The sequence below is a fragment of the Periplaneta americana genome, chromosome 7, assembly GCF_040183065.1.
Source record: "Periplaneta americana isolate PAMFEO1 chromosome 7, P.americana_PAMFEO1_priV1, whole genome shotgun sequence".
NCBI classification, from domain to species: domain Eukaryota; kingdom Metazoa; phylum Arthropoda; class Insecta; order Blattodea; family Blattidae; genus Periplaneta; species Periplaneta americana.
The window spans coordinates 178,893,786-178,921,605 of record NC_091123.1 but is presented as its reverse complement, the minus strand read 5'-3'; the positions used below and the strand labels follow the sequence as shown (position 1 = coordinate 178,921,605).

The following is a 27,820-nucleotide window of genomic DNA, read 5'->3' as shown; positions in this document are numbered from 1 at the left end:
AAGTTTGCCATTTAATCAATCATTTATATTTAAGTGTTAAAAGTAGTGTACGCAAGATTCAAGATGGATTTTATTTTTGTTTCAAGTTCCTTATAGAAAATCCATTTCCAGTTTGTCTGCCTATGTAAATATTTGAATGGCACTTCAGTTTTTAATAACGGAAGAATGCCAAGAATCCACGAGTAGAAAATAAGATCATCATCATATTCGAGGATTAGGCCTCATTAGGCCTGTTCCCACCTCATGAAGTATAACTGTGGAAAATAAGAAAATACTTTAAATGTCTGAACGTGGAACATGAGCAGTTTATAGATTTGTTTATTTAGAATCCAGAAGACTGCCAACTTAAAGAACAGTTAAGTCCTTGGGCGAATGGGCACAGACAGAACGCCAATTATTTTTAAATATAAAATTCAGAAAAATAGCGAATATAAAGTGCAACTTAGGAATTAACAAATATTATCTGTCATATGGTAACTCATCATAAAAGGTAGGGGAGAGTCGGGTAGTATCGGACATCGGGTAATATCGGACAGTGAGTTTCTTTCATCTACCACACGATGATAGTACCTGATTGACATGGTTACGTTTCTGTGATGTCGCATAGAGAAACGTAACCATGTCATTCAGTTACTACCATATGGTGGTAGATGAAAGAAACGCACTGTCCGATACTACCCGATGTCCGATACTACCCGACTCTCCCCTAAAACTGAGGGAGAAGAAAGGAGTATTTCAGCTGCAGTTGTCTTGACGTTCAATTGAAACAATAACTGAATATTAGATTAAAATAATACAATAACACTGTCACATCCTATACATATTAAAACCAGTGGTTATGATTTTTATAAAGCTTAAGTCAGTATATAAAATGTTGTTGTTGTTTACATTAAAAACTATTTCCAACAACTTTTCCCTCTTTTCATTGTTTGCTATATGCACAAATAATGGAGTCTATGTCGCCGGACTTTTGAATCACCCTATATATATTTCTTTAAGCTGTGTGTAGATTGTCCTTTAGTAATTACGTAGATGTGATATTAATCAAAATAATAATAAAAAATGGTGCTTTTCAGTGGTTTCGTAAATTACATACCGGTACACTAATATTGTTTCATCTTTCATATTTAACATATCCGATTCAGTTGGTCTATGCATTTAATTAAAACTAAATAGTTTTCAAGAAATAATACTGTATGATACTGTTTTTTTCATGTGTTTCGGTCTGTTTTGTGTATACTACTGATTCAACTTTACTCAATCTAAGATGAAAAAATGTAAAGTATAGTAAATTAAGTAAATGGTTATAATTAGTAACTAACAATTAAGAATCAGTGCTTTGTTGTACAATTCTAAAATCTGATGTTCCCATATGATTAACCACTCCCATTGAAATGCAACATTTGACCTGATTGCAGCAACGTACTGGAGTGTGGAGCAAAGACTGCAGTACCACAAGACTGACACGGAGCAGCTGGTTTCCCTGTATTATCAGCAGCGCCTGCAGGATCAGCTGTCCACTGAAGTCACAGAGTACGGAGTATTGTCAGTCAGGGCATACTTCAACCATGACTCCCTGTGTGTTGAGGTTCTCAACGCAAGAGATGTGATTCCTCTCGACCCCAATGGTAAGTGTTGCAACACATGAACCCGTTCAACTAAATTAACTATTCTTTGTTAGAAACTGGTTTCAAGTTTTATTTCAAAGCTTGTTCTATGTATAATGCTAAAGTGGACGTAAATAAAAATGAGATAAATGTGTGTGAACATAGTTCATATGAACCCAAAAATGTGGACATAAATAATTGTGGACAAACATGAAAGTCGACGTAAATCCGTGTGGACTTATGTAGGTTACATGGACATGGTATCATTGGACGTATCGTCCTGGAAGCTTACATGAATATTGTAATAGTACATACCAGTACATCTTGATTACACAACTTTTAACACTGTATCACTTCGGAATATGTATGGTAAGACTTTCCTGTGTTAAATTTCAACGTACCTCGCTTACATGTTTCGACCTATTTATGAGTCATCCTCAGAACTGGTCGTTGTTGGTCTTGGCGCCTATTGTTCTGTTTCCTGTGAGGGTGCGTTCGTGTGGTATAATGTAGAGTCAAAAAGTGTATATGTTTTGAAGTTGAGTTGTGTGTTGAGAATTTCGTTGGGGTGTGTTTTCGTGTGTCTGCATATTTCATATTGTTCTAGTGTTTTTAGTTTCTGGCTTTTTGGTTGGATGTGTAGTATTTCCATGTCTGTGTTGATGTCTCCTGTGGGTGTGGTTAGCATTTGTGATGTGTTCTTTGTAACGTGTTTGAAATGATCTGCCTGTCTGTCCTATGTAGAAGTTGTTGCAAGTGTTACATTTGAGTTTGTATACGCCTGTGTGGTTGTATTTGTTTGTTTGTGTGTTGAGATGTTTTTGTAGAGTGTTATTTGTTCTGTATGCGATGTTGTAATTTAATTTCTTGAATGAGGTTGCAATCTTGTGTGTGTTTTTGTTTTCGTATGTTAGTGAGATGTATTTTTTGTGTTCTTGTGTTTGTGTTGTATTCTTCTGTTTTTTGTGATTATGTTTTGTCTTACGTATTATGTTGTCTATTATGTTGGGGTTGTATCCGTTTTCTTGTGCTATGTATTTGATTGTGTTTAGCTCTTCATTGTAATCTTGTTGGTTCATTGGTATGTTGAGTAGTCTGTGTACCATTCATGTTTGTGTTGTGTGGGGTGGTTGGATGTGTTGTGTATGTGTGTTGTTGTTGTTGTTGTGGGTTTTCTGTAGAATGTATGTTTGTTGTCTACTTTTGTTATTGTGATGACTAGAAAATAGTAATAGTACTGGTACTTATATTAATTGAAGTTTTTTGTCTTTTTTTCAGGATTTAGTGATCCATTTGTAATCATCGAGTTGTTACCAAGGAAAGTTTTTGCTCACTGTTCGGAGCAGCAAACAAATGTTCAGAAAAAGACACTGAATCCAATGTTTGATGAGTGTTTCGAATTGTAAGTATATAGTAACACATGGTAACACTTTCATTTTTCTAGTCCATAATGATAGTAGGCCTAATATTATTACCCAACGAATTATATTTCATGCTTTCACTGTTTGAACAGTTTGTTAATATGCCTCAAATTGCTGCATTGAAACTATAAATCTGAAAATTGATGTCTTTCACGTGTAAATTACTACGTAATTAGAAACATTTTTGAAAATAATAATAAGCTGATGACTTACATCATATACATACATTAGCAAATAAATAACTTGGCATGCAAAAATAATTTAATTCTTAAAATGTGTTTAAATAAATTAATTCGTAAGGGAAAGAAGTACACTAACGTCTACAACAATTAACTTAGAAAATGGACTGGTAGAGGAAATGCAAAGAAAGCTTGCCCATTTGACTGATGTGCAGAGAACGATATTCGGTCCTCGTGCTGCCATGCTCGTTACAGGGCTGCTATGAATCACCTAATGCTGTTTACAGGGCGCATTCGAAAGCGCGGTCTTGAGCTGTTTGTATCGTGAAATGTATTGTGCAGAGTGGGTAGAAGCTAGCGTTTGCGTTACATATTCTGCGTTTTATCCCTCATATCAAAAGTTCAAAGTGTGTTTGTTAAATAACAGAGTTCTGTATAACATTCTATGTACTTAACAATGCCCCCTGTTGGCTCTAAATTAGGAAGTGCTAATAAAACGTTACACAGTCAAACTAGGGAATTATTTATAACGTTTATAAATGTATGAAAAAAGAAACAGGCTCTGCTCGTAACATAAGGAGTATATACAGATTAAAATAAACCGACCATAGTACCCTAGTTATGGGAACATTTTAATAAAATCATATAGCATTAGTGTTTTATTACAACGTCAAATATCAATTATTACACGATTACATATTTCTTATAACATCTTTGTCAGTTCATTCAGTGATTTTATGTGTAAAAGAATTCGTGCTTCTGTATTTTCAACAATGTTATGTTATTAGTTACTTAGCAACTAGGTTTAGGTTCCGTTACATGCGCTGTGATAAATCTCACTCGAAACATCAAGCCAGCAGACGACTGAGAACTGTCGACAGTTTGCCAATCGAATCAAAGCGAGGTCGAGCGCACCCGAACGTTTCCGAAAGTTCGCGCAGCTTACCATGGCAAGCTCTTCTTGCGTCTACTCTGTATCGTAGAATATAGTTCTCAAAATAAGACATTACCATGTGACGACTTGATATTATTATTACAGTTCAGTGACATTAGAGCAGTGCAAATCAGAGGGAGCGATGATCCTTTTCACTGTAATGGATCACGATGTTCTGACATCCAACGACTTTGCTGGTGAAGCATTTTTGTCTCTGCACAATATCCCAGGTGTGGATGACAACAATACGAGCATCGACAACTTTCATGGCCTGAAAACAGTGGACCTGTGCCTCATGCACCAGAAGAACAGAAGTAAGCTGCTTATATTTGTAAATGATGCGATAAGAATCATAGTTTATAAAAGATCCAAGATAAGTTTAAACACCAGTTTTACAGAGTATTAAATCAATTGCTGAGAATTTTCTTTCATATAATTTGTATGTGTATCGGCCATGGTTCGTTACATGAACATTTGTGAAAGCTCTGACATACCAAATAGGCAAGGCAGGATCTCCACAAGGCTTTGGACAATGAAGCACAAGACTTTGAAACTAGTCAAGCTAGGTAAGCTCCATTATTAACACAGTAATGAAGTAGAAAATTTAATCAGCAATTAAAACAGTTGCTTTTCCTAATATTTTGTAAATATTTGATTAAATGGCGATCTCACTTGTGGTAATTACAGTAGCGTGGAAATTAGTCCGAACAATGTAATTACTTATGCAAAAACACTCAAACGGGATAAAAAAAGGATCTAAGACATACCTCAGTATTCTATGTGGACTCCCTTGTTCCTAATAACAGCTCTGAGACGATTTGGCATGGATTCCACTAATTTCCCACAAATATTCTTCATTTCTTCATCGCGAAACCATACACCAATGAGGGCAGAAATCATCTTCTCTTTTGTAGAACAATCCATTTTTGCATTCTTCTTTTGCAAATTGACCACATGTTCTCAATGGGGTTGATGTTGGGTGAGTTGCCTGGCCAGGGGAGTACCTGAATATTCTTCTTGTTGAAGAATTCTGTAGTTTTTCGAGACGTATGGCATGGTGCCAGGTCTTGTTGGAACACACCTCTGCCATCCGGAAATGATTTTTGCAGCAGGAGTTCGATTCTGGTTTCCAATAAGTGAATGTATTTGTCAGAATTCATCATTCCCTTGATAGGTATTAATGCTCCAGGCCCTTCATGTGTAAAACAACCCCAAAACATTACTTTAGGGGGTATTTGGGTGCTTGTTGGAGATGAGCAGCTGTTACTTTTTCGGATCCTTTCCGTACGTAAGAAACACGGTGGCCGTGGACCTCGAAATGAGACTCATCGAAAAAAGTACATTCTTCCAGTCATTCACTGTCCAGTGTTGATGTAATTTTGCCCACATTAAGCGTTTTTTGCACATAACGGGGGTTAGCAGTTGCTTCTTAATAGGTTTACGAGCCCTTCGTCCAGCTTCCAAAAGCCTATGCCGCACTGTTGTGACGTGAATATTCGCCCCAGTGGTAGCCATTAACTCGCGGGTTAAGTCGACAGCAGTTAGTCTAGGATTTAATTTACTTTTCCTGACAATTAAACGATCATCTGCAGATGAAGTCTTCCTTTTCCGGCCATAGTTTCCTTTTTTCTGGGGTGTGATGGATCCAGTCTCCCTGTATCGTTTTATGATCGAATTAACAGTAGCCAAACCGATGTGACATTCTGCAGCAATTTGCCTCTGTGTCATAGAAGAATGCTCTGCTAATGTTATAATTTTAGACCGTTTTCGTGGAGTTGTATCCATTTGTGAAGATGACAGAATGTATACAGGATTGCAGTATTAAGTCTTCAACACAACTGAAATGCTTATAAGTACAAAACGACAGGCAAAATGTCACATATTATAAAAAAATAATAACGACAGACCTTCAACAATGGAATTACACGTACTACAGATGTCAATTAAAGTGGTATGAGCAGCTGTGAGGCCAACAATGACAGAAAATGTAAAAATATGTCGTGTTCGGATTAATTTGCACGCTACTGTACAACCCAAAAAATATACTAAATTATTTTGTCTGTACGTTGTAGGCCTAACTTTAATTCATATTGCTAAGTACTCTCTTCTTTATTTCAGATCATCCAATTCTTCAAACCTTAGAAACACGTGCCGGTGATAAGATGGCTCAAGATTTTGTGAAGAAACAAAAATTGAGGATAAGCAACTCATAGTGTTGTTGCTGGATATATGTATTGGTACCCCGTGGACCACAGATACAACAGATCTCTATAATTTCTAATTCACCCTTACTCTCAGCACTAAGAATCTGGGTTTGTAGGATACCAATCAACATAATTTATATATATATCTGTCCTGAGGGATCGGTTGAGAGTCGAGCCTAGCCATCTCTACCTTCAAAACAATCATATTATTTTCTCAAGCATCAGAATAGATTATAGATAAATATAATTTAGAGTACATATAAATAATATTACTACACATTTTGTGAGGGTGTATGAAAACTTGAATTCGAAGTCCAATTATTCAAGTTGTTTGCCTTCAAATTTTTGACAATTTGCAATTTGAAATGTTGGCGTCAAGATATCAGTGAATATTTATCTAGCATGTAGGAGAAGATATTAATGCCATCTGGTATATAAAATTTATAATATTTTTAATTGCATACTTTTAATGTAATATAGCTACACAATCCTGGCAGAGTGAAACTGATATATGTCTTGACTGAGAAAAAAATGAGATCACTCAGAAAAAATATCCAGTAGATCTCATTATCGAGTTGAAAGTTGTTTCTATGTCTTGCTAATTTGTTGCAAATATTTTGATGCAGAATAAAAATTCATCTTACTTAAAGGCATTAGAGGCGGAGGAGTCTTGCCAGTGGATACAACTCCCTTTATCACCAATCTGAGTTTACTGTTGAAATGAAAACGTTTTCATTGTGATTAATATATTTCTGTACCGCTAGTGATAGAAATGGAAACATGTAATAGTAAAATACATGTGTAATATGTAAGCAATGTGGAGTGGAGTATTGAATCACTTAAGAATATGGTATTAATTTCAGACATTGAAAATTTCAAAAGAAACTTCTTTAAATTGTATGATATTTTGTGTTACATTTATATTTTCTTTAAGGGGTTAGGTACAGCTTACAACAGTAAAATTCTGGAAATATTCAACATTTTTTTCCTCCATTACTGTGTCTTGTACAATGATGAAAATTAGTATGTGTAAAACACTGTCCTTCTGCTATACGCAAAAAATATTTTTACAATTTAAAAAAAGTGATTTACATTTTTTTTTTTTTCAAAATTCAGTTCACTATATTGTATTGTGTTTATTAACATTGTATTTTATTACATTGCTTACAGCTAGAATATGGAACAAGTCAAAAAACTTAATACTATTATAAAGTCTTAATTTATAGTCACAGTCTAGATGAAATATATACAGACGAGATTTACAATATAGTCTACTAGTACAACACAAAGTTTTAGTATCAATTTCATGAAGCGTTATTGTATATCATGAATTCACCTACAGAATAGAAGGCGTGAGAAATTAGGTACTTCTTTAATTTGGCCCTAAATAATTTTATGTTTTGAGTTTCATTTTTTATATCGATAGGGAGACTCAGTGGCGGTTCCTGCGTATTTCTAAAGAGGAGGAAAGAAGTTAACAGCACGAAATGACACCTTCTTGAATGAAACATGCTACAAATTAGCCTACATGCATACATGTAAGACCAGGTAGTGTTGGGGTTGGCCTTCCCTTCTGTATAGCAATAATCTGTTCTTGTAAACTGAGTTTCCTAAATTTTCCAAAATATATTATGTTTTCACTTCCATTCATTGTTGAATAATTGCACAAATTAACAATTACAAGGAAATTTACAACCTCGCAGCATTTTTCACGCACACTACAGCATCGCACATGTTGGAAGAGACTAGCTACTAACACGTAATCGGAACCGTTCTACAGAAATGGGAATGGGAAATAATCTGAGGAAAGCGAGAACACTGCACCCACCCACGTGGTCTGTGATGCCACATGTACATTTTACAAGTTCAGTACCACATGCTTTTGAAGAATGTCAGTTCTTGTGAAGTTATACTACCATTATTGTTCAAAGCTGCCGGTGGCCGATTAATTTTTTATGTTAAAAATAATGCAGTTTGGAGTACCTACTTTCAATTTCAAATATATTTGTACAAAACTGACAACTTGGCTGTTGCCCTGTCTAGTACACAATGAATGCAAGTGAATTTCAGGGGGCAAAAGATCTGCGATACTAACGTAAAACTACTTCCACTTTGTTTTATATAAACCCGACTTTAACTTTCAAATATCCTTGAAAGTTTAAAACCATAAATAGTAGCCTATATAAAGTGCAATGAATAATATTTTTGATTTATAAAAAAAAAAAAAGTTTATATGGTGTCTTTCATAGTTTTGCGTTAAAACTGTTTTTACTGTGTCTCCTCCTAGATGATGTGTTATAATCTAGTTGAATGCAACATCGTTAGATGGCAGCGGTAGCGAGCTTGCTGCACGACCAGTCGGTTTCTATTTCCCGCCCATGCGCTGATTCAGAAGAGGATCTCCTCCCTCTTCGTTCATTTACTCGCTTTAAAACTCTGCTTCTTTCTCAGGCCGCTAGCGCGCTGTTGTCTATGTGTGTTAACTGCAGTAAAGGAGGAATGGATTGGCTTTCTCCACACAGACAATCTCATCTTTCTCACAGTTTTCTAGCAGCACATGACCGCGCGTCATTTAAAACTCGATCAACCGAGGTTTTCTTATAGCTGTGAACTTAAAAATTATCGAATCTTCCTCGAATTTTAAGAGACATACTTTATTTGGCATATATTTTCAAAAGAAGAAAAATGTGAGGAGGACGTTCCTCCCTTCCCTCCCCCGAGGAACCGCCACTGGGGAGGCTATTAAAAATGTTTACTGCTATATAACGCCCTCCTTTTTGATAGCACAATAGACTTGCCGATGGAGTATGAAAGTCATTTTTTTTTACGCGTATTTATGCTATGAACTGTTGAATTAGTTACAAAGTTTTCACGATTACATACGAGGAAGATTATTAATGAAAAGATATACTGACAAGCCATGGGCATTATTTGTAGTTTTTTGAAAACAGTCCTACACGATTCCCTAGATTTGGCACCTACTACTATTCTAATTACTCTTTTTTGTAATAGGAATATACTGTTACTATCTGTGGAATTTCCCCAGAATATTATTCCAAAACTCATTACCGAGTGGAAGTATGCAAAGTATATTGTTTTTAAGGTATTGATATTTACTATCTTTTGCATAGATCTAATAGCAAAACAAGCTGAATTTAGTTTGGGGATAATTTCTTTAATATGATTTTTCCAATTAAACACATTATCGATTTTTAAGCCAGTGATGAAGCTTTCCCACTTAACTCAAAAACTATCCAACATTCTGTGATGAAATTTTTTGTGTGTATTTATGCACATCATATGTACAATATGATGCAAGATCACTTCTCTACCTTTGATAGATTGTCTGATAAAAAATAAATTCATTTAAAAAAATGATCAAATATCAGTATTTTCTTCTAACACAAAATAAAAAAAAAATATATTATTTATTAAGGAATGTAGTTGAAAGAGCATGATATTGTAAACATGATTTTCAGCAATAAAATAAAATAGAGAGAACATGAAAAAGTTAGCAACTTAATGAGTTATGAGGGAAACGCTTCTTCACTGCACAGTGAACTTCCAACATTTTTAGTTTTGAAAAAAATATATATAAATATATTTTTTTTTTTCATATCGTAAAAATATTTTTTTTCATATAGCAGAAGGACAGTATTTTACACATACCAATTTTCATTATTGTACAAGATACAGTAATGAAGGAAAAAAAGTGTTGAATATTTCCAAAAATTTTACTGCTGTAAGCTGTACCTAACCTCTTAACTGGATGACCAAGATTTGAATATGAAAGTAAAAATACCATATATCTTGTATTTACTAACACTTGAATAGATGTTATTAAATGTTGTTTAATGAAATAATATTGTTTTATTACTTTGGATATCGGTGGATTGTTCCTAGAAATGTAACATACATCAAAATAACACAAAAAAGTTTGCCTTTACACTGACTAGTTAAGATATACATAATCGGGATATTATTATCCTGAGGTGAAATTTTTGTACATACATGCAAATCTGAGGAATTTTTAACCTCATTTACTAACGTGAATTATTTTAGTTTGTGTTGATACACACATAAGCAATTTTTCTGAACAAACAACCATTGAGACGACTTTAGACAACTGTCATACAATTCATATCTTGTTGCAAGAGCCAGAGATTTAAACTCAATTATATTCTTTCCCTCCTAAGAATGATAAGTAAGTTTGATCCGTGGCTGAATTACAAAATAAGCAATTTAGAATGCTGCACTGTGTGTCATGTGTGAACTGATATAAGATAAACTTCGGTTTAAGTTAAGCTATTGTTATTTCAATTCGATAAGAATGATTGAAAAGCAGTGGGCACAGTTTTTGACATTTCAGACGTTCTCTTCATTATAGCCAATCAGAGGCATGCAGTGTTGCTGAAAATATCACGTGATATCTCATGTTCTGCTGAGAGTATATGTAGCACAAACCACGAACTGACTGCATGCAACAATTTTAGTACCGTATGCTGACTTCAAAATCTGTGCTGACTGTTACATTAATAATTTTTCCATTTCTATCACAGTGGTTCTTGAAGATTTTGTGGAAATATAATATTCAACAGGGCAAAAGATGATTTGATGTCTATGTTTCTACTTTCAGCTTTTTGCTGTTTTGCTTCTTCGATAACAACTACCATACTACTTTGGAAGTCAATATTTATTGTTGTCATTGTGTAAATTTTGAAAAATAAACTTTATAATTATCCTGTTCAACAGGATATGGTTTGCGAAGTGTATGTAAGTAATATGGCAGAATAACTGGGTACAATTATAAGTTGTATCAGCTCTTCCTTTGAAATCTTTAATACTACTTGGACAGCGTAACTTTTTTCACTGCAGATATTTACAAGTTTGTTGTAATGTTGTTTGTTTTCAAGAAACTTCTTTGATCTATATATACATATAAATATATTTAAAAACTCATTATTAAAGTAAACTTTGCCTCTAACTGAAAAATATATTAATATATTCAGTAATGGTATTTCATAGCGTTCACCTTAACTCACTGTATTTGTAATATATGTATAGGAGAACAACAGATTATGTTTAATGACAATTTGCTACAAATCTAGAGGTGGCAGGAGAAAGCACTTACAGTAGAGCATATAGGCTACAAAGCAATTTTCATAATAGCAGAAAGTTTAATAAAGGGTGCGGCAAAACATCCTCCCTAATTTAAAGTTTAAATAAAGAACAGATGGATCAAAATAAGGAAACTGTATTAATATGAACTGTATCTAAACAGTGGGAAATTTAGGTTTACATGCGTTGCCATAGCGATATCAAATGACATGCGCAAAACAACAAGAATTGAATAGGACATTGAATACACGGAATTGACATTCAATTATTGCAAATTGTAATCTGTAACGAATTCCAACTATGCTGTGGACGGGTGAAGAACGTGCTTACGCTGTGGTATCGTTTCTGGTAAGTGGTAATTCCGTTATCGCTGGTCAGATGTTTCCCGGACGCTTAATTTCATTACGTGGTGACGTCCCCTGGCCAGCACGATCACCAGACTTTGCACCATGCGATTTTTTTTCTATGGGGGCATCTTAAGGCTGAGGTGTTCAAACATCGGCCGAGGACTTTGCCATACCTAAGAAATGCAATACACGAAGAAATTGGTCTCATTCCTCAAGAAATGCTAGTTAGAGGGATTCAGAATTTCCGAAGTCGCATTCAACAATGCATTGATAGTGAAGGACACTACTTGAGAGACATGTTATTCAAAAAATGAAAAATTCCCACTGTTAAGATACCATTCATATTAATAAAGTTTCCTTATTTTGATCCATCTGTTTTTTATTTAAACTTTAAATCAGGGAGGATGTTTTGCCGCACCCTTTATAATTTATTGCGTTGATTCATTTTTTTTTTTATTTATCTAAACGATAACAGCTTCCTGTATTAACAGTCTGCCACAGAGACAGAGCATATTGTACAATAGACAGTTGAAAGTATAAATGACAAATGAGAGTCTCATAACAATGACAAGAAATGATTGAATAAATAATTACTAAAATGTATTTGTAAGTGAGGAGCACGAGTTTAGATGTCACTAATATCAGAATTTGTTGGTATCGACATTAATATTTAATTGTCACTGTACAAGATAATATATCTATTTTTTTAATTTTCATGTTTCCAGTAACTGTATCTCACAATAAGCTACTGCTGGCTTGTTAAAATATACAAAAAATTCTTTAGTTAAGAGCTTTGTCCTGACAGTTCTAGAAATTGTAGGAAGTGTTTACCTCCCATTTCCTCACTGAATTTGCAATTCATATGATTAAAATATTTTATGAACTAATTTCCATATTGAAACAATTAGTATTATCACACAGTTATACTGTAAATTTAAAGAATTGAGCATCTATTTGTGAAGGAAAAGGAAATTTATTTCGCCTCTCACACAAAATTGTTGGCAATATTGTCTGACTTACATTATGATTTGTGAAATTACCATTATTACATTTCATTAAAAATCCATTTGGTTTATACTAAGAATAAGTGCAAGAGAAACACAGTAAATACATAGTCGAAAATACTCTTTTGAAAATGTAAAGTGTGCTTATAAAATAATCAATGTGGAATAATGGTGAAACGATCAGGTCCGGGTTCAAATCTTAGTTTGAACAAGTGACTTGGTTGAGGTTTTTCCCTGAGTTTTCCCTCAACTCGTTAAGAGCAAATGCTGGGTAACTTCTGGCACTGGACTCCGGACTCATTATCACCTTCATCTCCTTCAGATACTAGATAACACAGCAATTGATAAAGCATCGTAAAATAACCAATTAAAAAAACAATCAACAAATGAATAGATAGTTGGGAACTAAACACTCGTTAGGAAATAAATATTACGATTTTTGCTTTGAAGTTTCCCAAATACCAGTACGAGCTTCGTTTGTTTGAATTATATTGAAATGAAGTGATTTAAGTTCCGTGATAAAATACATATTCAGAATCTTGTTACGAGTTTATGTCTGTTAGCTTTGATTCTGTATCAGGAATCTGACTGAAAGTTACAAGGAATGGAATTGTATATACTTGAGATATTACAATAGTGTTCTTGTAAAGTAACATTTTATCACAGTCTACTATATACAGTCACGAAGCTTGGGATGATTTTTTGCAAATCTCGCGATAGTTGCTAGCCGCTTGGAGTGCTGTGAGTACTAGGAACAATAGACTGTGCCACAGCCATCGTGATCTAATACAGGCCGTAAGGCAGACCATGTAACTTGCTTAACCCGATCACGAAGGGCGGCGTTTTAACCATATAAATTAGTTGGAATGCATAAACAGTAACATATGTTTCTCTAAAATGTAGTGTAATTCCATTAATAAAATTTAAAACAATGATTATGAGACACTTCAGACATAATTCACTTGCGAGTTAAGATGTAATATTATTTATGGTGTGAAAATTACGTTGTTCGTATGTGTAATACCTGCCTTTATTTCGATTAAATATTGCGAAATTCTTGTACATTCATTTATGCACGATTCAATAACTTTCAGTTGCACCGCACGGATATTTAGATATGTTGAAATTATAGGTTATGTTTACTGTACCAGTTGCCCCTTTCTGTCTAAATTTAGTGATCTCCAATGCCTTGCCATTCATATGAAAATTATAGGTTATGTTTACTATATTTAACTTATATTCCAAAATTCGCAATCATACATTATAATTAAGCATAATGTCATGTATGATACCCCGGACATTCAATTTGTCTGTATTTTAATACTACAACTGAGCACTGAATTATTGTATTTATCTACTACTTAAGAGACGAAGTAACACAATTGTACGTACACTAATTTCATAGGAGTGGTATGGTAAATGTTTTGTCTAAAATTAAGGAAGGTAGATGTGCTAAATTGAAATCACAATATAAATTCCTTTTTATTAAACTTCAAAATAGCTTCCATTCTAAACTTGAAATGTTGATGTGAACAGATTACGTTAACATGTAAAATTCTCTTCACATTAAAATAACACAGTTTTGTAATTATTTCTGCAACAAGAAGTAAACGGAACTTACTGTATGGACACATTACACTAAATAAAGCTTAGCAATGGTACGCAATAAAGTTATAATATAATATTTCACTGAGCTCTATACACTGAAATAGAAAACCCGAACAAACTTTACGGCCTGGTCTAGATCGAAAAAGCATTGACTGTGCCGTATTTAGCATTTTTGTGAAAAGCTATGTAAACTGTGAAATGTTCGTTATCGGTTGTAATAAATGTAAATGGCTAAAATACAATAATTTGAATAATATGTTGGGACAAGGAGACGTTTGTAGTACCTATAAATTGTAAGAAAAATAGGTTAGAGTTATCCTTCTTCCGAAAGATCCAGAAAGGTGGGTTTATAGAATATAATATACATTTTATGAAAATAATATATAAACCTTATGTACCGGTATTTCATATTTCAATAGTGGAAGGAAGGTGTTAATTTTTTCAAAAGAACACGATATCGAGAGTACAATACATTTTAGGTCTGCTAGGGAAAGAGTCTGTGATGAGGTGATAGTAGCGATCCTGGTGGTGAGCAACTATCAATGGATGCATATTTCAACTGTCTATGTTTGCATATTTAGTAAGTATTAAGCTTCGTGACTGTATATACTAAACTGTGATTTTATTACAGTCGTATTTTTTTATGAAAGCATCATGTTATAAAAGTATAACCAAGTGCCCTGGAATTTTACATGAAAAGTATCAGTATGGTCGAAAAATTAATTGCATACTATGTTATTATTAGTAATCTGGAAACTTTATGTTACAATTAAATGGTACAACTTCATTTACAAAATACAATAATTTTTTTTTAATAAACCAGGTATAAAAGAAGTGTTCATGATATTGAAAAATGACTAGAAGCTGTTTCCTTTCAATTGTATGAAAGTGCTGTGTTAACATTTCTAAAAAGATATTGAGAAGTAGGCTATATATTTTACTAATTTGGTATAAAAAAGTTTATTGTATTTCTGTACATAGGTGCGCATGTAAATATCTTCACATGGAAAAATCTTCCTTTTGTGAAAGGAAAAGAAGAAGAAGAAGAAAATAAAGTTAATTCGGTTATAATCCGTATAATGGAATAGATGTTTCGTAAAATATTTTGATCATGACTAATAATGTTTGTTGTTGTCTACTCCAACACATAATTTTCCATTAACATCCTTGTTAATGTCCTTGAATTTTTGTGAATATCTAAATATGATTTGGAGAGTGGAACTGAATGGAAACACCTATCTGTACTTCTAACACTAATAATAAAAAGTCCTATTTTTGATAAGAAACGTAAAAAATTATATATTACAGTTATATGAACACTAAGAAATGTAATATAATTATTAAAAAATTAGTAAAAGTCAGACATGTTTCGGAGATGCTTCTCCATCCTCAGTGACTTTACCACGACTGCAAAAGGAAAAGAAATGTAATTAATCTCATGTATAATTATATTTAAAAAAATAATGACAAATAGAAAATGTAAGATGTCTGAATAGTAATATTTAAGCCTTTCAATAGCTGGAAAAGTTAAATACTAATTTATAACCACAATGTCTTCTGAAAAAGAGAATATAAACAGTATGATAGAGTTAAAAAATGTGAAAGTAAAACTGACAATTTAAAACAATTAACATCTTATGATGTATGTACATTCTTATAATAAAAAGTTTACATAGATCATATTTAAAAATGGAAATACAAAAAAATGAATGAAAGAAACTTTTTATTATAAGAACTAGCCGTACCCGTGCGCTCCGCTGCACCTGTTAGAAATAAATATAAAGTAATTACATAATTAAAATAGGACATTTGATCCAGGGAACATTCGTGTTTGATAGAAGGATAAATCGTTTAATATGTTACTTAATTTAAATTGTATTTAAATAATTAAAATGCGGTCATTTTGGTCCAGAGAGCATCAGAAGTTACTGTAATAACATTATAGCATTATGTCCATCTAGAGGAAATACACTTTACAATGGTGAAATAATAATTAATTATACAAATCGGTTAATTTAGCATCCGATATTACTTCATACAAACACAGAAACATTCTCTGTAGGCTATGTTCCATAGCTTTCGATTGTTGTTGTCCAAGGCCCCTTATAGACGTAGTCATTTATTTTCATTTCATTACATCGCCTTAGATGTATTTTAATTTTAAAACTCATTTATCTCATTAAATATCAGTCCTATCAAACTTTTGCAAGGGATAAAACTTATCGGAAATCATTTTTAAAGAAACTTTTGTTATGTAACATATATCTCAAAAATCAATAATAAGCGCGAGATATTTCGATTTATTTAATTCAGGCCCCCTTATAACCTCCCTTTTAAATAACGTATTTTGAATGTTATATAGCCTAAAATCTAAGTTACAGCGAACTTAATTTATATTCCAATTTTCATATAAATCGTTTCAGCCACTATCGCGTGAAAAGGTAAGAAACATCCAGATAGACAGACAGACATACAAACAAAAATTTCAAAAAAGCGATTTTCGGTTTCAGGGTGGTTAATTATATATATTAGGACTAATTATTTTTGGAAAATCGAAAATTACCAGAAAAATTTCGGCTACAGATTTATTATTATTATTAGTGTCCACACCTGTGGAGTAACGGTCAGCGCGACTGGCCGTGAAACCAGGTGGCCCGGGTTCGAATCCCGCTCGGGGCAAGTTACCTGGTTGAGGTTTTTTCCGGGGTTTTCCCTCAACCCAATATGAGTAAATGCTGGATAACTTTCGGTGCTGGACCCCGGACTCATTTCACCGGCATTATCACCTTCATTTCATTCAGACGCTAAATAACCTAGATGTTGATACAGCGTCGTAAAATAACCCAAATAAAAATTTATTATTAGTATAGATGTACATACATCATAAGATCACAGTCTACTATATACAGTCACGAAGCTTGAGTTTTGAGGGTGCTAGAAACAATAGACTGTGATGGTACTATTTTGCATTGTCTGTAATGAGGCGATATTAGCGATCCTAGTGGTGAGCAACTACCTAATGTTTGCATATTTACTACGTATTGAGCTTCGCGACTGTATATACTAGACTGTGATAAGATGTTAATTATTTTAAATTGTCAGTTTTACTTTCACATTTTTTAACTTTATCATACTTTTTATATTCTCTTTTTCATATGCATATATAGAAGACATACTGTTTATAAATTAGTATTTTTTAACTTTTCCAGCTATTGAAAGGCTTTAATATTACTATTCAGACATTTCACATTTTCTATTTGTCATTATTTTTTTAAATATAATTATACATGAGATTAATTACATTTCTTTTCCTTTTGCAGTCGTGGTAAAGTCACTGAGGATGGAGAAGCATCTCCGAAACATGTCTGACTTTTACTAATTTTTTAATAATTATATTATATTTATTAGTGTTCATATAACTGTAATATATATTTTTTTTACGTTTCTTATCAAGTCTATGAATACTGTATAATTGGCCCAACATGTGTGGTTTATCTTTGAATATCCTATTTTTGATATTATGAAAAGGTACCAAAGCTATAAGAATTGACCACATTACGATCTTTACAGTGTTATAAGATTACAAACAATTATGAATGCGGTAAATTTTTTTTAAGAAAGTAATATTCGCCTGCAGTGGATAAAACCCTATGTCAGAATCACATGGGGAATAACTACATAATTTAATGCAGCACATGGAAGAAAGTTCCCATATTATGAAGGTATAATGCAATGCATAGATAATAATGGTTGAGACAATGTTACCCTACTTTTTATCTTGACTAATACACTCTAGTTTCCATTCAACGGACAAGTTCAATGCGGGTAAATACTAGATCCGTAAAGGAAATATATCAATGTTGTGGGAAATTTCTGAAGGAATAGTTCAAGTCCTAAAGTTTTATACTTCCCATTATTCAAGCCTCAATATAAAGTTTAATACGATAAAAAGTAAAGTCTAAATAAATTGATCTAATTATGTATTGGAAATTACATCTCGTCAATAACGAGAGACAAGGGGGAATACAAGTTTACTTACACAACTATGGTACAGTATGGTAATGCCACAGTCTACTATATACAGTCACGAAGCTTGAGTTTTGAGGGTGCTAGAAACAATAGACTGTGACGGTACTATTTTGCATTGCCTGTAATGAGGCGATATTAGCGATCCTAGTGGTGAGCAACAACGTAATGTTTGCATATTTACTACGTATTGAGCTTCGCGACTGTATATACAAGACTGTGTTAATGCAGTGTAAGCTGTTGGATACAAAATAGGGCTGTGGTACCTTCTTCTAAGATAAAGTAATATATGGAACTTCATTATAGTTTGATAAATAACATTAAAGTGTAAAAAAAACGGACAAGGAAGTATTTATCATGCACGAATGTATTAATGGGATCAAAATCCTATTTAAGATATTAATTTTTGTAAAATAATTTATTTACTTATACTATAAATTTCCCCTGTTCGAAACTTACTGTATTAGTAGTCAATTAAATTGAAAGTAATGTAGACTTTACCAACAAAGGAAGTAATTTAAAGTAACTTTTTTACAAAAGTAAGTATTAGAACATTGATAAGTCATGTTAAGTGAAGAAATGGCGACATGTGTGATATATTTCTCACTAAGTGTATTGTAATAATACTGTGGAATAATGTATAATGTTGTAAAATGTAAAAACTTGTTCTGTCCTTTATACCAGATATCTTCCTTTCTGCAGAAAATAGTATTACACTGTACCTACTTTCACAATATTTAGGGTTGCCAATATATTAGTATAGATATTGTCTGTAACTACTAACTCACATGAGCCCGTGACACAAGAACTAAATGTCTTATTGATCTTGAAGGTCCTAGGCTTATCTACTTCTAACTTAAATAGATTTTATATAATGTTACTTTTATACACATCTGGTTGGACTTGCTGCTTGTGAGTCTCCATTGATAACTCATCTATCAGTTTTGTGGCCTTCCATTCTGAGAATTTTGACTGAGGATAAAGTTCATACTTGTATAAGGGAATAAACATACATAGCTACTTCAATTTTCAGCGTTAGACACCTTACCCTTCGTGAAAATTTCTTACCTTAGCCTGTAACTTAGTCATAAAAATCTATAAGCCTTATTAAAATTGCTAAATTGTAGGTTATGTAGATATTGTTTTACAATTTCTCATGCAACATCTGTATAATTAATTATATGAAAGTGTGATTAAGTTCTGTTGAGATTATTTACATATATAACTGAATGTTTGAAAACTTTCACAGCAGACATGACTATCTAGATGAAATAGTTTCGGAGATATTGAAAATTTAAGTTCAACTGCAAATGATAAAATCCATATACTGCCAAACTTAATCTCATAATATTGCAACCTTCAACAGTTAAGGAAACAGTTATTTACAACGTAAATGAAGACAAGAAGGTAGAGATGGCCGATATTTCACAAACCGATATTTTGTCACAGATAAACCTGTGACTGATGACGCGAAATATCTGTGACAAAATATCGCTATCGAAATCTGCTCCGTATTCAGTACTCTGTGACTGATATTTTCTCCTCTAGGTCGTGAGTTTGCGCGTGCGCATGATACAATAACAGCAATCTGGCGGTACGATTTAAATAATAATAACACCATTGGTTACCAGTACTTTATCTTATGTAAAATCCTGTCTGATCAACTGTTTTGTTTTGTAATTATTTTCCAATATTTTTCCGAATACTTACAGTATGTTTCGTTAATTTTTATTCTATGACTCAATATTATAATGTTAATGCACGACTTAAAATAATTTATCCATTATATATACAATAAAAAGGATCAATTTTTAAAATGATTAGAATAATCACATAACTTCAATTTCTCCATGCCCAACTACATTTAAAAATTAACAAATGATTCACTATCTACAATATAACCTCTTGGTACATGAGGATAACTTTCGACATGTTACTGTTTAGTTAGGTACATGTACATAATTTATTTGTTGCATTTTTCCATATAAATCACTGATGTGTGGTGTGTATAGAGAAATCGTATTCACATTTCATTGCTCTTTAATATTTCCTGTTAATTTTTATCGGTGTGACAAAATATTGGTGTAATTCATGCATATTGTGCTTACTTATCAATATAAAATATCGGCATGACAAAATCACCGATAAAAGTCACAGATATTAAATTGTCACAGTTGTCACAGATACTTGAAAATATCGTTTAAGCTCATCTCTACAAGAAAGTGTGATTAAAATAAGAAACTTAATTTTTGTGAAATTGTGCGATTGTCATGTCTGGCTTGAAGACTTTCATTTATGGTTCTGATTGCTTGTCTCTTCATTTGTTATTTCAAACCTTTGGGAAAAGAAGGACTTCCGGTTGTTCAGTTTCAAAGTTACTTTCCACATCCTTCCCTCGAAATGAAAGTTTCTATTTTAAGTATAAGCTTTATTTATTTATTTTTTTTTATTTAACATTATTTGTAATTTTTACTTTTAGAGTGTTACCTTCTTCCAGAACAGATTCGTACCTTTATGAGCTGCAGGAGTGATATATTGTACTAATGGAAAGAACTAAGTCTGCTTCAAATTTGAGGTAACGAAAATTTACTGTTTGAATATTATTACTTAAATTCTTACTGCAGTGCAATTGGCAACCTTAAATAGTGCATTTTGTTTCCAATTTTTTCTTCAGGATAAGAAGAGCATACAAGAATGAAATATTCAAGTTTATTTAATTTTTAGAAAATATAATAGGATTGAAGAGTGCTCACAGAAGGAAAGTTACACGATTTATTTTCCTTTTCTTATGCACAGATATGCTAAATTTATCCTATAGACATACTTAATTATTTTACCAATATCGTACTAATAATTTTTGTTTGTTACTAACATCGGCATATCATTCCAGTAGTTCTATTAAGTTCAGAAGAAATTGAACAATGAATTAGATTAATGTTTCTAGCAGAAGACTACATCTCTTACTTTGTATGTGAGTACATAATTTATTCTTACTGATAAACTTAAAATTGTTTGTTTGCACCCTGCTTTACTTGAAACTAATGTATTACCGGTAGATTCTGCTTTTGCTAATGGAAACATACATCTTCCTGTACCTATGAAAATATTAAAACTTGGGACGTGCTAGGATGAAATAATTTCCTACAAAGAGAAGGTTTGTTAATATTACTGATATTTGTAATGATGTAACAGCAATTTTAATGTCATACGGTAATTATAATAAGGATGGCACAAACACATAGAAAGTATATGTAGTAAATTGTCAAGGGTAATTCTCATTTTTAGGAAGTTAAGGGCATTGGTCTCAACAAAAAACTCCCAGACAGGTATATTTTGCACTGTTTGAATCTCACATTAACTATGGAATTCATATATGGGGAAGTGCAACAGGAGTCAATAGATCTTATTACTACAAAAAAAAGAGCACTGAGGGTAACATTCAATAAAAATACCAAGGAATCATGTAGGCCACTGTTTCCAAAGTTAAAGGTAATGTCAATTTACAATCTATGTATTCATTTACAGAACCTTGATCTTCCTTAGATCCAACATAGATCAGGTATACATTCCTTTAACACTAGAAATAAAGATAAATTAGATTACACAAGGTGCAGATTGAGCGTGATTCAAATGCTTGCTTTTTTAATGGCAAAAATGTATTTAATAAGCTACCATTGGAGACGAGAAAGATACTGTACCAATAAATAGGTTAAGTTCTGCATACATAGATGATTGCTGAACAGACCTGTCTATTCCGTGAATGACTTCACGGACTGTGAGGTAAATATTGTATTTTAGAAATGTACAGTAACCCTTTCTTTATATTTTAATTTTTCTCTTTGTATTTTAATTATTCCTTTTTTGTCCTTATATAAATGTGTTAACATAACCTAACATCATACCTTGTTTATTTCTCAGTGTATGTTTATTTGCTTACAATTATTTGTTATTATTTATTATTATTTTATTATTTATTTATTTTTATTTATTATTTATTTTAGGTTTATTTTTTGGTGCTTGGAGTTCTTTATCAAAATTTACATATCATTTTTTAAAACAATTATCAATATCATCTTTTGAAATTCAAAAAATCATCTCTCAAATTCTCAAAGATTCCCTGCAGATTATACAATTTCATTTATACCACTCAGAAGGCCTTAATTAAGGATATGCTAATTTTACATAAAATCTTTTATTTATCAGTATAATTTTATAGTCATCTTCTAAGTTTTTATTTTATAATTGATAATCAATGGTGCTTAATTATTACATTTTATTTTTATAACAATATTCATATTTAATTGATTATATTTCTTTGCTATTAATTTCCGGATCCTCGTGGTCATCCTTAATTAAGGCCGGATGAGATTTTTTTTCTCTCTCTCCTTTTGTCTATATTTATTTGTGCTAAGTTTATTTGTTAATGCATGTGTGTGTGTTTGTGTGCGTGTGTATATTATCAAACCTGACAATGTCATATCCAGGCCTTGTACACTGGTTTCTGACAAATTATTATTATTATTATTATTATTATTATTATTATTATTATTATTATTATTATTATTATTATTATTAAAATGTCAATTACTTCTTCAAGGAAGTGAGCTGTTCTTCTGTTGAAGACCAGTCTGATAGTATGGAATTTATTCGTGTGGCATTAGAAAACCATCTTATTACCTCATCTCTACTGATTTATAAACAGATGTCTAGTAATACTAGTGGCTTGTGCAGCAAATGCTGCAAACTAAGTTCATTAGACGTTCAAATAAACATTTTTCAGATTTATTTTCAATGAAGAATACCGGACATTCTGAAAGTTACTTGCTTCCATAATAATGAAAGATACTTTCTCTCGAGCCAATACTGAAGAGAACCACGCATATAAATATCTACACCACACCGCCATTAAATATATGAAAAAGACCCAACCCCACTTGATTAATAATTATAAAAATATTTCATTTTTAATAATATTATTATCTTACGTAAGTTTTATAGCTTTCAGTAACATATACTATATAGCCGCCACTCAGTAAAATATAGAAATCAAAATCTAATTTAAGTTATTCTCTACATCTACTTATATAACCCCAAAACGTTTCACTTTCATATCATCAATATAGCATTAATATGTATAATTAATGAAAAATAGTCACATCATGGCATTAACTACAATAATATTTCATTTCTAATGGTAATAATGTCATCAAACCACCTCAAGTTTTGTAGTTTTTAATATCCAATACACAGCTGTACTCAGAAAATTACACACCACAGAATCGAACCTGTAAATTATTTTTAGTGAGTTAAGTTTTTAATAACCAATTTAATTTGAGCTCTAAATATGTCAGCATTCTTGCAGATCATGGTCTTCGTGTAATATTGTTTACTGTAGTGTGTGTTTTGTTTTGTTCTGAAATGCAATTATCTAGTTCTCAAAACTGACGACAGATGGATTTTGGAAAATAGGAAAATTATGTTGAAAAATTGACATTTCACTGAAAAAAAAAAAAAAACTTTGAGTTCCAGGCTTCAAAATGAGGGGTCATTTATTAAAATCCATTCAGCCGTTTTCCCATAATTTCCATTACCATTTCAAATTATATATATAGATTTCAGCTCTGCACTAGTTTTGTATGAAATTATGTTCATTGTCGAAGTATCGTACAAAGTATTTAGTTCATTTTTATGAAAGCAAATTTTAGCTGTAAGTGACATTCTTAGGGAATAAAATAACTTTTTTTTTTTTTTACTTTAAGCACATTTATGGCATCTTCTGTGAGCACTAATCCACAACTAAACATCTGCTATTTTTGCAAATATTTATACACGAATTAAACCTTTCATATCTGCCTAATGCACAACAGAATTGATCACGTGCACTTATCTGTAGTTCACACCTAACAATCAAGGTGTCAGTCTGATTCATGTTAAATGTAAGAAACTTACTTTACGTAAGCATATTCACACAGCATCTGTGCTGCTCTGTAATGCTATACTTTAGTCCCACCAAGTGTAATTTAAACAAACACTTTCTGTTACTTCATGTACCTAAACTTTCTGAACAAATTCCACATTTGATTAAACTTTTATGATATTTGGCACAGCATGTTTGTTCAATATTCACTACAAAAATTAAATTTTTAATAAACCTTACTGTTTGTAATGAAATAACACATTTAATGTGCTACCCATTTTTAGTCCTTTTCATTTCATAAAAGAAGCCGTCTTTAAGAAAACATGCACTACTGTCAGAAAATCATATACTCCAGACCAAGTAATGAAAATATATGATACATATGTAAACTGATAAAATTTCCAGCTATAATCCATTTTGAATCTTGCGTACACTACTTTTAACACTTGAATATAAGTAATTGATTAACTAGTGGACTTACTCGTGTTAATTATGTAAGTCTGTGCAGCTTACAGTTGTTTCGGTGCTTCATCACACCATCCTCAGAGCCTACTAGATCCCTGCGTCATCTCGAACTTCTCTGCCTGTTGTGTGGGTGCGTTTGATTGTTGAAAGGTGTTGAAAAGTGGAGTCAGTGTGTGTTCTGAAATTGATCTGCGTGTTGGGAATTTGATCAGGGTGTGTTTTAGTGTGTCTGTATATTTCATATTGTTCTAGTGTGTTGAGTTTTTGGTTCTTGGGTTGTATGTGTAGGAACACACACCTCAACACACAAAAGACACAAACAAATAAATACAACCGCACAGGCGTATACAAACTCACATGCAATAGTTGCGACAGTTTCTACATTGGACACACAGGCAGATCATTCCAAACTCGATACAAAGAACACATTAAAACAATAATCAGAGGACACAATACATCTACATATGCCTAACACATAACTAATGCTAACCACACATACAATAACATAAATACAGACATGGAAATCCTACACATACAACCCAAAAACTCAACACACTAGAACAATATGAAATATACAGACATACCAAAACACACTCTGGTCAAATTCTCAACACACAGATCAATTTCAGAACACACACACTATTTGACACCACATTTCAACACTTTTCAACAATCGAACGCACCCACACAAGAGGCAGCGAAGTTCGAGATAACGCCGAGATCTAGTAGGGTCTGAGGATGGTGTGAAGAAGCACCGAAACAGCTGTAAGCCGCACATGCTTACACAATTAACACGAGTAAGATCGCCATTTAATCAATTATTTAATTTATGTTAGTTCAAGTTTATGTAATATATTCTCTACTGTAAAATGGAGTAATTATACATTTGAGAGTGAACGGATATGAAAACAAAAATTATATGATTGTGTTATTTTCTGAAATAATCTGTCAGTAACTTAATAAGTGTTAACTAGAAATTTTAATAGAAAATAAAAGTATTCATGGGAAGAACACAATAAATATAAATTTTGCAATTTTCGTCTCTATTCAGCCTCAGTGCACCGTATATGATTTCATGACTGGCAACCCTTGTACATGAACATGTAAAACTTGCAGATTTAGTCTCATAATTGCAGTTGTATTTAATGTAGGATCTGTGCCTACAAGCTGCAGCATATTCACGATTGTTAAAACTATTTTTTCCATAACATGAGAAAAGGAAAAAAAGGTATCTTCTTTTTACAAGAATCAAAAAAAGCTTCTCTTTTGTACAAAGAACTTCTGTATGAATAATATTTATTCTTTCTCAATAACTATATTGTACTTTCATTCTGAACTGTTTCTGTGACCTAAATATGTATGAGCAAGGATACCGTATATCAGTCAATACTGTATATAATAAAAACATACACAAATATCAACACTTTAATTTAATTTTTGAATTACTGATCCTATTTAGAAATCTCTGCATTTGCAGCAATTTTAAAGAACAGGGTTATCTATCGTTGGACATTAGATTTATACGCAAATGCATATTCAGTTTTTTTTTTACTTGTGATATGGAATTGAGGGGTGCTGTGCAATAAAAAGGTATGTGCAAGAAGTGGGTTTTTGGCAAATCGTAAAACAGCGAATGCTAAGCTCCACCTACGACCCCTTTCCACTTTTTTTTTATTATTATTAACAGACCAGAATATTGTACGAAATGGAACTATAAAAATTGGATATTTATCCTTCGAAGAGGTGGAAAAATTCAAATATCTTGGAGCAACAGTAACAAATATAAATGACACTCGGGAGGAAATTAAACGCAGAATAAATATGGGAAATGCCTGTTTTTATTCGGTTGAGAAGCTCTTATCATCCAGTCTGCTGTCCAAAAATCTGAAAGTTAGAATTTATAAAACAGTTATATTACCGGTTCTTCTGTATGGTTGTGAAACTTGAACTCTCACTCTGAGAGAGGAACATAGGTTAAGGGTGTTTGAGAATAAGGTGCTTAGGAAAATATTTGGGGCTAAGCGGGATGAAGTTACAGGAGAATGGAGAAAGTTACACAACGCAGAACTGCACGCATTGTATTCTTCGCCTGACATAATTAGGAACATTAAATCCAGACGTTTGAGATGGGCAGGGCATGTAGCACGTATGGGTGAATCCAGGAATGCATATAGAGTGTTAGTTGGGAGACCGGAGGGAAAAAGATCTTTAGGGAGGCCGAGACGTAGATGGGAAGATAATATTAAAATGGATTTGAGGGAGGTGGGATATGATGATAGATACTGGATTAATCTTGGACAGGATAGGGACCAATGGCGAGCTTATGTGAGGGCGGCAATGAACCTTCGGGTTCCTTAAAAACCATTTGTAAGTAAGTATTATTATTAACAGGAACATGTATGGTACATAAGTGTCAGCCTTAAAAGGCCTTTACTTTAACAGAGATGGTTAACAAGCAGGAACATTTATATCTTTAATTGAGGTGACCGATCTTGACGGTAGTTGTTACTCTATACTCTTGTTGCCAGGGCTCTTATCAGAGGATTGGGGTGGTACAGCAAGTCCTTATGAAAGTTTTCTGTAAATTTCTGTATAATGTCGTAGAATGATTCTATTTCAAGTATGTCTTATAGTTGTTCATTGGTGGTTCTATAGTCTGCAGCAGTGATAGTTAGGGATACTTTTCTCTGTATAGCATGAAGACGTCTGATAATTTAGAATTTTGCATTGCTCCAGATTTCGCAGCCATAGGTCATTTGAGATCTTATAACAGAAGTGTAAAGGATTTTTTTCTAGGGAAGTCTGATGTAAGGTGACTTCAACAATGGATATAGATGAATGAATTTCGCTAATGCTTTGTTACGAGCTGCTTCAAAATGGTGATGAAGTCTAAGTTGTTTATCAAATGTGATGCCGACGTATTTGACAGATTGTTTATAGTAGATATCTTCGGAGAAGAGATTGAGGTGATCTGGTATTTTTGGCTTTCT

General features: G+C 32.7%; 1 protein-coding gene across 2 annotated transcripts in view; it reads left to right on the top strand.

Annotated features, from left to right (window-relative positions):
* unc-13-4A (BAI1 associated protein 3) overlaps positions 1–26,251 on the top strand; it is a 758,033-nt gene extending 731,782 nt beyond the window's left edge. For both annotated transcript variants that reach the window (XM_069831997.1, XM_069831998.1), the window contains 4 exons: positions 1,419–1,628; positions 2,886–3,009; positions 4,247–4,455; positions 6,260–26,251. In XM_069831997.1, the coding sequence (XP_069688098.1) occupies positions 1,419–1,628; positions 2,886–3,009; positions 4,247–4,455; positions 6,260–6,354 (638 nt within the window). In that variant the 3' untranslated portion in view covers positions 6,355–26,251. The remainder of the gene's footprint in view (positions 1–1,418; positions 1,629–2,885; positions 3,010–4,246; positions 4,456–6,259) is intronic.
* Positions 26,252–27,820: the final 1,569 nt, after the last annotated feature.